We start from the raw sequence: 13519 nt of genomic DNA, 5'->3' as shown, positions 1-13519 counted from the left end.
TGATCCCCTTTCCTCTTGCAATGAGAGAGGGGCGTAACAGTTGATGGGGGGGGGGCTTCGCCCAGGGCCTAAATTTCCTTGTCAGAAAATGTAGAAAGAAGGACTAAGTGGATGTCTGGGTGATGTTTTTGGCCAGGTGAGGCTAATTAGAATAGGTAATAGGTTATTGGCGAAAAGTCATGATGATTCTTCTGGTTCTCTTCTTACTTGAAAATTTCAAGTTGTACAATTTTAATTTTGACCATATGGCTGCCTCTGTTATCCTGAGTTACTGCATATTTTTGTTTTTTCCCCAGTCTGTCAAGCAATTATGAAGCTCAGATGAAGAGTTTGTTGAGGATTGTGAGGATTTTTTGTCATGTCTTTCGTCTTGGCCCGTCCACTCCCAATAATGGAAATGACATGGGTTACAATGGAAATAAGACTCCGAGAAGTCAAGTGTTCAAGGTCAGAAAAGTAATTGACGGTATTAGGAAGATAGACCTTAAAGAGGTGAATTTCACAAAGCATGCATTCATTAAGCAGGCATCTCATGAGGAGGAAGTAAGTCTGGCTGATACCCATTTTTAAGTTGGGACCACTTTTTTACCCTTACAGCATTTTAAGTGTTTCTAATTAGCTATGTCTTATAATAATCTTTCTTTCCATTACCCTTTTTCACCTTGTGTAGCATGAAATTGAGTTTTTATGTTTCCAGGTACAAGACTTCATCCAGTTAATTTTGTTGCTTCTACCTAATTGTGGCTGTTAAGATTGCTGCTGTTAGAATTTTGTGTGCTTGATTCCCCTTCCCCCTGCAAATTTCATGGGTAATGTTCACAGAGAAACTGAAGCAGTACATCTGTTGTGTGGGTGACCGTTTTGTGCCGGACTTCTTAGTTTTTCCAGTTTCCCCTTTTCATTATTGTAGGTATTATATAGTGATGTATAAGTATGACAGTTGTAGTACCTTGTACAGTGGGGTGTGCAGTCGATCTACCTGAATCAAAAATATACCCAAATACTTTCATATTTCAGCTTCCCAAAGGTATCTGGGTTTTCTTGGGGAAACCAGAAAAAAAAAACCCTGAGAAAATCCAGGATATATTCAGGAATTCCCAGGGAAATTAGAAAATAGTGGAGAGGCGGGAGAAGATTGCTAAGTGCTTCTCAGCTGTTTCTCGGGCTTCTGGTGCAGTCTCTTTAAAGTTTAAAGGGGCTGCAGAAGACAGCCTGAGGATCAGCTGTGCTGGCGGGAGCAGACAGTTCCTGCTGGCTTGGCTTCGGGTTGGATTCATGTGCAGTCTGGTTTAAACTGGGCTGCAGGATGCAGTCTGCTAGCCACAGCACAGCAGATCCTGGGCCAGCTTCTCCTGCAGCACAGTTTAAACTGCGCTGCAGGAGAAGCCATCCCAGCTATGTCTGCATGCGGTGGGGAGAGACCTCCACACGGCATGCATATCCAGCTTCTCTTTCAGTGCAGTTTAAACTGCGCTGCAGGAGAAGCAGAGCCATCCCCAGGATCGGGGTGGCTTTTAAAAAAACTAGTATTTTTCTTCTTAGGCGTATTGGCCCGAAAAAATTTGGGGGTTCCGAAACATTCCAGATCTGAATACTATACTGGTATTGGAATCTGGGATTTTTCAGTTCCAACAGACTCAAACCAAAAATTACTGATTAAAAAAATATTGCACACCCCTAATGATATTAAATTTGTGACCTGTTTATAGAAGTAATCAAATATTGTCTGCTAAGGTGACTATCATCTTCTTCCTGTAAAATGTTGTCAGATTTTCCTTTGGAGAATATAAATTGCTTAACAACTAGTGTTTATGATGTCTATTAACTGGTATGTACAGTTTTAGCCCTTTGTGGGAACCCTCTGTAGTACCACCAGCTCAACAACGTTGCCATGTGGCAGGGATATCTTCAGAGTGCTTTGAATGTTATTCAGAAAGTCAGAGACCCTATTTGAACCCCCTTGATCAAATGATTCCTCTTCTGTCAGTGCAGCTTTGCTGATGGAAGAAACATGAAGGGCAGTTTCATTCCCTCCTCCCTCTTAACTGCAGCCCACTAGCCTGTGTCACTGTTACTCCATGTGGGACCTGCAAGCTCAGCAAATCAATTTTCTCAGGGTTAGAAATGACTGCTGGGTAGAGAGTAAATAGGTGAAGATCTGCAATCATTGTGCAAGATCCTTGTTTGAGTGGGCTGCTAGATCCAGCCCCAATAATGGTGGGATTTTACCCAGATTTTCTTTGGTTTGTGATAATAGTGGCATATTATTTTGAAAGACATTCCTATCACTTTTTTGAATGGGAAGTTGAGGTTCTTAGGGTTTATTTAATCAAAATCACAAACTGGCATTGTTAATTTACTAATTGTATATGCAAAAATATCTATTTTATCATGCGAGATGGTCATCACTGACCAGTCACTTCAACAATTCTGCTTCAGAGTGCTGTAGATCCTCATTGACAAGGCTGCGTCTTTATAGAAACAACTGTATGAATATTTGCCTTTGCTCCTGTGCATATATCTGTTTCTGTGAGTTTCAGTGTTTGTTCATTTGGAACATTTTGTTCTGATTATCTGAAACTGTGTTTCTTTGCTGATGCTTGAGTATGATGCTGAAAAATGCTGCTGCAGAATTCTCCTCTTGTTAGGTGGTTAAATGTGGTAGAGATCCCTGCATGCCCAGCTGGTAGACTTTGGATAATTCTCTTTTGTTTCTTCTTAGTCTCTTGCCTTGACACTATAGTTCTGTCTTGTCTGCTAGTTATATATGTTTGTTAGCAAGGTCTTGGTGATGTGTCTTACTTCTCCAGCCAGGGTAAACTGAAGGTTGCGGCTTACATTTTATTCTTTACATGCATTTTCAAAATGCTACTCAGCTAATAATGGCTGGAGATGCACATCTTTGAAGTGTTGGAAGCGGTAGATGCAACTAACTCATGAATATCTTCCCTCAGAGTGCCCATGGCTAGGGATGGGCACATTCGTGTCTGAACTGTGAACTGATAGGCCAGTTCACAAACTGAACTGGTTCATATCAGTTCATGAGCCATTTAAAGTTAAACCCCTCCTTTCTGCTCCCTGGAAAAAGCTGCAGGGAACAGAAAGCAGGGGTTTAAATGGCTCCGAGGTGTGCCACCTCCAGCTTTCTCCTCTCTGCTGCTTTTTGTGGCAAGCAAAAAGCAGTGGGTGAAATGGCTGGGTGGCTTTTCGTAGGGAGTAGAAAGCTGTGGTTTAAATGGTTCTGAGCCATGTAACCAAACACCTGTTTTCTGGTCTTCATGAACTGCCATGAACTACATCAAAATTCATGGAAATTCATGGCAACTCTTCAGTTCATGAACACTTGCTTTCTGAACCACAAACTGGCCGAAATTCATGAGGAACTTTAGTTCATCAGCTGGTTCGTGCCTATCCCTACCCATGGTCATGTCTGACAATTCTGCTATTAAAAGACCAAAAGATATTTATGGCTGCCTCCCTGCATGTCTGTATCTGTTTAGACTGAGCTGAACACACAAAAGGAAGAAAGTTTGTTACTAAACAGCTTTATAGCCAGCTGGAGGAGAGCATGTATGTTTGGGACAGTGTTGTTCCCTGGCCTTGTTCCTTTAACTTCTTTGCACTAGTATCAGTTTGCATAATAGAATGGGGGGAGGGGGAATCAGTTGGCAGATTAATCTGTGCAAGGTCAGTGGTGGTGACTATATCCAAAGTCTCTCATAGTGCAAGAGGGCATTCTCATAAAATATTCTGGTGCACTCCTATGTGCCAGCAGGGCTCATATTGATGGGCTTGTTTGGGGTCACCGTAGCCCTCCCATCAAGCAGCTTGAATGCCAGTAATTTTTAAGGAACAAAATAAAACTGCAAAACTTGGCCAAAGGACAACATTGGTACTCTTGTTTTCATTTTTTTAAATCATTTATTGCTTCTCCCCCAGCACATATGCTTTAGGGAGTTTGAAATAAGAGGCCTATCTTGCTTTGTCTTCTATACAACCTATTAGAATTGTAACAGTTTTGCAACCTCTGGCTATGACATTCAGCATTCTGGTAGAAGTTCAGTTTTTGGTTTTGTGTTTAATTTCCCTGGTGTTTTGCAGCCTCTGGAATTACTCTGGCACTCATTAGATGAATGGCTAGCTCTAATATCAGCAGAACTGATGAAAAACAAAAGGGACTCTGCCAACATCACTTCCATCTTACTGAAGCAAAAAGGACCAGACCAGCATGATGGCACTCCTACTCCTCTCTTTGATGTTGCTTCATCTGAGAAGAGCAGAACGCTACCTGCAGACACAGGGGACTCTAAAACATATGAAGTTGGCAGTGCACAAGAAGCTTATGCAGATTACCAGGATGTTATTTCTGTGACAGCAAACCGCTTGAGCGCTGTCATTCAAGCATTTTATATGTGTTGTTCCTGTCAGATGCCTTCGGGGTAAGCAGGATCTGACTTTCAGTCCTTTAACGTTCCTACTTCCAAATAACTCTTAACTTTGGAACACAACTGATGATAGTTTTAAAGCAAGTATCAATTAAAGGGTTGCTTCCTGCCAGGTAATTGCATGTCTTTTGAAACAGGAGTCTCTCTCAGCTGTTGTGATGGTAGTGAAGCAGCAGACAAACCCTAAAACAAAACCATGACATTACTTAAGGATATGGTATATGTCTGAAATCTACTTTAACGTCTAGGATGTAGATCTTTAAAAAAACCCTAAAGAGAAATGTCCTTGGTGATAATGGCCAACCCACTTCTGGGTTTCTGTTTGTGTCCCATCTGTCTGTGCTGGTACTAGTAAAATATGATTCCCTATAGGAAAAGATTCCTCATGACCGTGGTTTAATTTGACTTCTGTGGTAATGGTGCACTGACAGTATCATTCTAGTGATGCTGATACTAGGCCAGTCTAGATGTATCATAGCCAAATATGTGGAATGTGGCTTCTAACGCCAGATGTACTGGTAGGTATGGGGTTTTAAATGTGTGCATTTAAATAGGCCATCAAATGCTTAAGAACCTGATGGGGACTGCCTTGGTGGAGCTTCTAGTAACTGGGATATAGCAATAATTCCATGCACTTTCCTGAAGTTTCCTATGCCCCCTCAGTCATTATGTCTTCATACTTTTTAATCAGCTGTTCCGAAGAATTACAACTACCCTTGCTAGTCTATAATGTATGTCCAGGTTCTCCCCATCCACATTGTTTGAACCCATTGAAGTCTTACTGATTATTGCTTCATTGGCTGTATAGGATAGCTAAGACAAGGACAATGTTAAATTTTAGTGTGGTTCATGTAGCATATTAGCTTTTTAAAACATTGAACTGGGGTCTATAATTCTTTAGCTTCTTAGAAGGGAATTTTTACTGTGTAAGTTAATGTTCATTCAGTACAGGAAAACTTCGAGATTTTACAGGAAAATGGAGGCCACAAACGTAGCTTCACTCTCCCCTGCTCTTGATTGGGATTTGTACTATCTCAGAAAGAAGTACATACCTTCCTTATCCTTGTGTGTATTGTATGAGGCCAACAAAGTGGATTTGTATACCCAATCTTTGTAGGTTTCTGTCATCCGTAGTAATGGAGAACATCACAAGAAAACATGTTCAGCATATCTGGGTACCCAGAGTCCTGAAGTAGAGCTTTTGGTCATTCAAAATAATTGACACGTACAATTCTGTGCAATGCCTACAGAATTTTGAACCTAGAAATGAAATTTAGTGAATGTGAAGAAGTATCAAAAGCTTGTTTTGTTTACTTGATTTTTACTTACACCCTTTGGGGTTCACATATTTTGAGGGATGGGCAGAATTTAGAAGTTTCCAGTACCCCTAGAGAAAGGGTAGTAAGGATTACTAGAGAATGTGGTACAAACATTTGAAGTCATAAGGTTTGGAAACCACACAAGATTATAATTATCACGTGTATCTACCTTCTCCAAGAATCTCTAAGATTCATATGGGAGGTATTAATTTAATACTCAGAATAACAGTATATGGTAAGGGAGCCTGAAAGAGAATACCAAACCATGGTTTGGCACTGTGCAACAAGCCTAGAAACCAGAATTGCAAACTGTGGGTTGATTGTAGTTCGTAATTCTTGTTTTTAAGCAAACTATGGTTTGTAGGAGCCAAGTCTACCTAGTCTGCATATAATAGCAACCTGGGAAGTAGGAAAGGAAGGAGGGAACCGTAGTGCCCAAGGCAAGGTGAGAGGAAGGATGGAGCATGCGAACCTGATGTTCATTTGCATAACAATATGTTTGTACTGTCCCAGAGAATGTGGCCTAAGGTTACCTAGTACCTCTTCCATTATGTTTTACATGAAGATATTGTAGCCGTTAAACTTCTTCTTTAAAAGTAACGTTCATAATTCTTCTGCAGTCCTTTCACAGGTAGGTTTTGTGGCACATTTGACTAAATACCACCTTTCCCATTATTTCCCTATATTAGACAAGAGCTATAGCGTATTTTCAACACATTTGCTTTCAATTAATGAAACTTTCAGTTGCGCTCAATGATGATATTGTTATGTTATTTTAGACCTCAGTACCTTGTTAATTTGCATGTTTCATTTCAGAATGACATCTCCTCGCTTCATAGAGTTTGTTTGCAAACATGACAACGTTCTTAAATGCTTTGTAAACCGGTATGTTAATGAAATGTTTCTTGTTACACTGATAACTTCAGACTATGATGTATGGTTTCAGATAAGTCAGCCATTTAGCTTATCATGCTTATCATGCTTATCTGAAGTTTAATTTTAATGGAGAATAACATTGAAATTAATGGTGTGTTTTCATTCTAGTAAGGAATATAAGGCTGGAGAGGATATAGACTTATTTTGGCTCAATTCAGATCAACCTATGGTTTAGTATGATCCATACTGATGAACTATGGCTTGTAATTAATTAGCAGACCAGAATCAGAAACTGTGGTTTGAACTGAGTTTGCAAACCATGGTTTATGCTAACTATATGAAATGATGAATTATGATTGCAAAGGTGATTCTGATGCCAGAGGTGGTTTTACAGAAGAGATGGAACTGTGGTGTTCAGTGCTGAACAAAGGCAGGCAAGTGGCTCTAACCATGGCTTGGTTCTGAAACTGAGTAGACTAGTAGAGCATACCATGATTCAGCATGATGTCACGTTCTTGTGTCTGTGCCTTCACAAAGGGGCCTTTAGGGAGTCTGTCCTTCCTTTCCCTTTAGGACTTGGTGATTCATAGTCTAGTTTCATCCAAACTTTTTTCTGCATTTAGTTGGTATGCTGCACCCAAACTTACCTGGAATCTTGCAATTTGACTTAATGCAAAATGCCATACTTCAAGTTTCTGAGCTCATTCATACATTACTGCCCACCTCCTGGCAGTATTCTTTATGGAAAGTATCATATTTGTAGTGTGTGTATCTTTGTTATATGTATGTTAATACAACATGTTTTGTGAAATTTCTTATTAAATAGCTTGTTATGTGCACACAGAACCTCCTGTGTAGCTAGGCATTCCATATTATGTATGTGTTTAACTAGCAAGATATTGCTGACTTTGGTAACCTAGGAGTCAGTGATCATGATTCTTGCACATCCTATTTGGTGTGCTAGGATGAGGGCTCGAAGTGTTGTCCTCAGTGTCTGGTTCTTAACTCCTAAATCAAATAAGGGACTGGCATTAATCTAATTTTTCTGTTTTCCAGAAATCCCAAAATTATTTTTGATCACTTCCACTTTCTTCTTGAATGTCCTGAACTCATGTCCCGATTCATGCATATCATAAAAGCACAGGTAAGTTTTGAGAAAACAATGTAAGTTTCAGTATTTATATTATTTATAGTCCATCTTTATCACCAGGACTCAAGGCGGATTACACAGTATCAGTCAATGCAGTCAATAGGATGATACCTCAAGAAGCAATATAATAGGAGAAATAATTGTAGAAATTTGAAATGGAGTTGTCATCTGAACAAAACATAAGTATTAAACGTTACTTGTTAAACAATGCAGAATATGGCATTACATCAGCAGAAACAGTGCATTTTCCTGAGTCAGTCTGTTACAATGTAGCCAGTTTCCTTTATAAAATTGCCATTTTGAATTGTACATAGTTTGCAAAATGCCAGGAACATGGGAGCTTTCCTAACTGACCACATCAGGCAGTGTTGGATCCCCAAGCATCGAGAATAAATCCACGTTTTCAAGAAAAGCAAAATTTATTTCAAAGCGTTGAAGACATACTCAAACACGTTCTTTGTTAGAACGTCCCAGGAAAATGACGAAGAGTGAACCGAAACTTAGCAAAGAAGTCCGCCCAACGAAGTTGTTTTGCGTTGAGAGAACGGGGGGATTTCAGCATTTCAAGATTTTTATGGTCAGTCCAGACTTCAAATGGCAGTTGAGCCCCCTCCAACCACTGCCTCCAAGTGGAGAGAGCCAGCCGGATTGCCGATGCCTCCTTCTCCCAAATCCCCCAGTTTCGTTCAGCGTCAGAAAATTTTTTAGACACAAATGCAAGGGGGTGTAAACGACCATCTTCCCCTTCTTGCAAAATAGCGGCCCCCATTGCCACATCCGAGGCATCAGTTTGGACAATGAATTTTTTAGTTTCATCAGGGCGCGCCAGCACTGGCTCAGAGGTGAACATCAGTTTAAGTTTCTCAAAAGCCTCTGCGCAAGCAGGGGACCATTTAAGCGGGGCGCCTGGTTTCGTAGCATCAAACCCCTTCCCCTTGGTCTTTAGCAAATCAGTCAGAGGAAGGGCAATTTGAGCGAAATTCTGGATGAAATTTCTATAAAAATTGGCGAATCCGAGGAACATTTGCAATTGTTTGCGGGTCCTGGGGGGTTCCCAGTCAAGTACAGCCTGTATTTTAGCAGGGTCCATTTCCACCTTCCCCCCAGAGATGCGATAACCCAAAAAGTCAATGCATGTCTTGTGGAATTCACATTTTGACAGCTTTGCAAACAGGTGGTGTTCATAAAGTCGCTTAAGGACCTGGCGCACCAATTTAATATGCGACGGGAGGTCCTGAGAGTACAGCAACACGTCATCAAGGTAAAGGACCACTCCTTTGAACAAGAACTCATGTAGGACCTCATTGATTAGGTTCATGAAGACCCCCGGAGCCCCTTGAAGCCCGAAGGGCATAACGAGGTACTCAAACTGCCCCAAAGGGGTATTAAATGCAGTCTTACTTTCATCCCCCTCCCGAATGCGCACACGGAAATATGCATCTCGGAGGTCAAGTTTCGAGAAGATTTTGCCCTTGGTGGCCTCAGCTACCAAGTCCTTGATTAGCGGGAGGGGGTAGGCATTGGACAAAGAAACAGCGTTCAGACCCCTATAATCAGTGCACAATCTAAGCCCCCCGTCTTTCTTCTTTCGGAAAAGTACAGGCGCGGCGAAAGGGGAGGAAGCCGGGCGAATGAAACCGCGGGCTAGGTTTTTATCAATAAAGTTCCGCAGTTCAACTTTCTCAGCCGGCCCCATTGCATAGATTTTACCTTTAGGTAATTTACAGTCAGGCAAAAGTTCAATAGCACAGTCAGTAGAGCGATGGGGGGGCAATTCGTTAGCTTCATCTTCGCCAAACACTTTCGCCAAGTCTCTATACTCTCGAGGCAAAGAAGCTAACTCTTCCGGCTGCAAAGCGCCGCAGGGGAACTGTGCGGTCGGCTGGTCCCCCCACGAGTCCAACCAGCAGTGATCTACACATTTAGCCGACACAAATTTGACAACCCCTTCTTCCCACAAGATGTAAGGGTCATGGGTAAACAACCAGGGACTCCCCAGTACTAAGTCGAACTGTGATTTAGGGGTAACAATGAAGGATCTGGATTCCCAATGATCGCCAGCCCCCAACCGCAAAGCCATAGTCTCGTGTGTACAAGGTTCCATGGGTGCCCCATCCATTTGGGTAAAAATGATGGGAGACTTCAAGGGGACTATCCCCGCTTCCAGTGCCAATAACACTCTAGGGCTGATGAGATCCCTCCCACACCCAGAATCAATCAACGCTCTCACCCTAACGTGGGTCCCCAGGAGCGGATTCATTAACGAGACAGTCACGAAAAACAGGGAAGGGGTTTCTCTCACCACCTTGGGCGCAGAGTTGGAATGGCCGTGTCGTTTTGCGCCTCTCACAACAGGCCGTTGTCGTTTTCCGCCGTTTCAGCCACCACCTCCTCTTCTGACTCGGCAGCAGACGGTTCGATTCCCTCCGGGCCTTGGGCCGCCTGCAGAGCTTTGGAGAAACGCGGTTTAGCCATCCCCTTCTTCACCGTCAGCGGTGTCTTCGGGCTTGGAGTAGGCGGCTTGTCTTTTACCTGACGGCTGCCACAATCCACAGCGAAATGCCCCTTCTCCCCGCACTTGAGACAGAGCCCCATCTTCATACGTAGTTCTCGTGCCGATTCCGACAGGCGTTGAGTCTTGGGTCTGGAGGCACTGGCAGCGGCGGGTCTGTTGGTCGTAGCAGCCAGGTCGAGTTTGATGGTGGTGAGCCGATCTTCTGCATTTTCAGCTTCCTGGGTCCAGGCCATCAGGGAGACAGGATTGACAGTCTTCAGAACCGTTTCTCGGATGTCTGCGTTGAGTCCCAATCGATACATCTCAGCCAATATATGATCAGGGTAGTCTCGGAGCTTTGCTGCTTGCTTGTGGAATTCCAGTGTGTACTCGCGAACCGACTTCTTGTTCTGGCGGTAGGTGCGGAGAAACGCTTTAGCTCTTTGGCTCGCGTTGACATCTTCAAACCGAGCCCGCAGCGCCCACATGAATGCTCGCAAATTCAAAAGTTCCGGACCGCGGTCATTGTGCAGTCCCACATACCATGTGGCGGCGTCTCCTTTCAGTCTCGCCGAGATGACATCAATAAGGCCAGCTTCATTTCGGAACAGGTGTCGGCTCTCTTCTACGAATTTGTGCACCCTCACCGTGAAGAAGGCGAGTTCCTCTGGGTTGCCGTCAAAGGTAGCCTCCAGTAGATCTTTGGGTCTGGGCCGTGGAGGCCTTACCAACGGTCCCAGCTGACCCGGAACTCCCCTGAGAGGGAGACCCGGACCAACCGGTGGCCCCGCTGGCATTGGCCTCATCGGTGGCGGCAGACCCGGTCCCGGCGGACCCCCCCGGCATCGGCTGTTGCACAGGCCCTTGCTGAGGCGGTCCCGCCGGCGGCTGGACAGGCACCTGCGGCGCGGGAATTCCCGGTACTTGCAGCGGAGGTCCCGTCGGCGGCTGAGCAGGCACCTGCGGTGCGGGAACTCCCGGTGCAGGGACAACTTGTTGCTGCGCGGCGTGTGCGTCAAGGAAATTAGCCATTCTAACGTCCATCATTCCCGGCAGAGCTTCCATTACATCCTGGAATGCCCTCAACAGGTCCCTCACCGAGTATTCCAGTTCCTCCAGTCGTTCCCCGGTGGTTTCCTCAGGGATCGGATCTCGAGGGTGGGAGTCCGGGGGTGGGTCATAGTCTCCTTCCGTTTGGAAGCCCCCGGCTCCCTCCGAATCCTCTACGTGGCCTCGGGGCCCCGATGGTTCGAACATCCACTCTTCGAGGTCTTGCTCAGAACACCCCTTCTCCGAGGTAGCCCCCGGCTCTGGGAACAATCCCTTGTCAAACAGACTTTCACGTAATCCGCTCCCTCGACGGGAGTACACCTCTCGGGTGCCCTGAGTGTTGTACATAGTCCAGTCATCCTGCTGTTGAGTCTTCCGCGGACCCCAGTGCGAAGGGGTCGGAGGCGGCCAAGACAGATGTGCAGGCCGGCGGGGAATCGTTCCCCCCACGGCACCCTCCAGCGAGGCTGCCGTCACCAAAGGAGCGGAGGTGTGTGGGACCGATCCTGAATCCCCCTCCGTTTTCGGTAGGTCTCCCTCAGCTCCGCTCATGATCTTGCCAGATTCGGAACGATAGGAGAAAGGGAGTTCTAACAATATGTTGGATCCCCAAGCATCGAGAATAAATCCACGTTTTCAAGAAAAGCAAAATTTATTTCAAAGCGTTGAAGACATACTCAAACACGTTCTTTGTTAGAACTGGGGATACACAGGTAGGGCGAGCATAATAAAGGAAATTCAAACAGATACATATCCAATGAATAATATTCCCGCTGGCGGGCTAATGAAACGGTTGCGCGCCCAGTCCATGGGAACCAGGCAGAACATCAGACAAAACACAGGTGCAGTTCTCATGAGATAGCAATAGGCAAGCATCACAGCATCTTCTCCCCCACACATCCACCAGTAGTTATCTTATGCATTCCAGCACAGAAGCAGGATAATAGAAACAAGCCGGGTGCAACAGGGTAAGGATATGTACACAGAGGTCACAGAAAACAGAATGGCAGCTTGCTGACAGGCAGCCATTCCACAGGGTGGGGGCCCACTAAAGAGAAGTTGTGCGTATGGGGCAGTTATTGATCTCGCCTATCTGCAGGGTGGCACTTACAGAAGGCCCTGCTCAGATCAGCGCAGTTGTTGCAGTGGAACATAGGTGGAAAAGTAGTCTTACCAAGGTCTTTGACTTGACTTCGGTAACTGATGGGCAGTCAATGGAGCAACTACAGGTTGGGTGCAACAGGCATGCTCTGCCTAGTTCTCAGTAATAACCCAGCTGCAGCATTCAGCACCATCTGGAGTCTAAATTGATTTAGAGGGAGAGACCTATGTAGAGTGCATTATTGTAGTTTAATCTCAGTGTTACTGCGGCATGGATCCAGGTTGGCCATATCAGCTGAGTCAAGGGAGGGGGCCATCTTCTGGGCTTAAACTAAGTTTCTGCAGCTATGTTAGCTTGGTTTCCCAGCTGTAATGTGGGCGCCCGTCTAATCCCCAGGCTCTTAACTGAGTCAGCAAGATTACTGGAACCATTTGGTACGCCCAGTCTGTTGCCCACCACTACTATATAACTATATGTTAATTGTTGCAGCTGGTTTGTTGTTGACCTTGCCATCGGTTGGCGGCCTGAAGTTACGTGGAGCCCGCCAGTGATCAATGAATGGGAAACAAATTCCAGTGCTCTTGGGGAGAGGGAGGTATGGCGGTGGGTCTGGGCAAGGTCAAGTGCGAAGGGCGCAGAGAAATAGAGTGGCTCGGCGCCCTTCCAGCCTTCGACCGATCCCAAGGGTGGCCGGCAGTGGGGTCGGGATTAAGAACCCTCCTCCGTCATTGGTGCTGTGCAATGCCAGGTCCATCAACAACAAAGCCGAAGTCTTGCGGGACTTTGTGCTGGAACAGCAAGTAGACCTGGCATGTGTGACCGAGACCTGGGTGAAGGAGGGGGAGACAGTTGCGCTCACACAACTCGCCCCTCCGGGGTTCTCGGTCCTTCACCAATCACGGACTAGTGGGCGGGGGGGAGTGGCGCTTTTCATTCGGGAGGCTTACTCCTTCAGGGCGCTTCCGCAGGCGGAGATCGCGGGCATAGAGTGTGTCGGTGCGATGCTGGAGGCTGAGGAGAGTTTGGCTATTTGGTTGGTGTACCGACCACCTAATGCACCGGCCAATAGTCTGCCATCCCTGC

The 13519-nt window shown here is 45.1% G+C and overlaps 1 protein-coding gene across 2 annotated transcripts in view; it reads left to right on the top strand.

Annotated features, from left to right (window-relative positions):
- Positions 1-13519, top strand: part of HACE1 (HECT domain and ankyrin repeat containing E3 ubiquitin protein ligase 1) — a 71546-nt gene that overhangs the window by 22930 nt on the left and 35097 nt on the right. The window contains exons 11-14 of one of the 2 annotated variants that reach the window (XM_015427809.1): positions 297-447; positions 4102-4439; positions 6581-6649; positions 7697-7784. In XM_015427809.1, the coding sequence (XP_015283295.1) occupies positions 297-447; positions 4102-4439; positions 6581-6649; positions 7697-7784 (646 nt within the window). Of the gene's footprint in view, positions 1-296; positions 544-4101; positions 4440-6580; positions 6650-7696; positions 7785-13519 lie in introns of both variants that reach the window. The other variant, XM_015427808.1, reaches the window with a different exon arrangement.

This window comes from Gekko japonicus, unplaced genomic scaffold, assembly GCF_001447785.1.
Source record: "Gekko japonicus isolate JY-2015 unplaced genomic scaffold, Gekko_japonicus_V1.1 scaffold556, whole genome shotgun sequence".
Lineage (NCBI taxonomy): Eukaryota > Metazoa > Chordata > Lepidosauria > Squamata > Gekkonidae > Gekko > Gekko japonicus.
The sequence above is the reverse complement of the archived record's forward strand: the minus strand, read 5'-3'. Positions and strand labels throughout refer to the sequence as shown.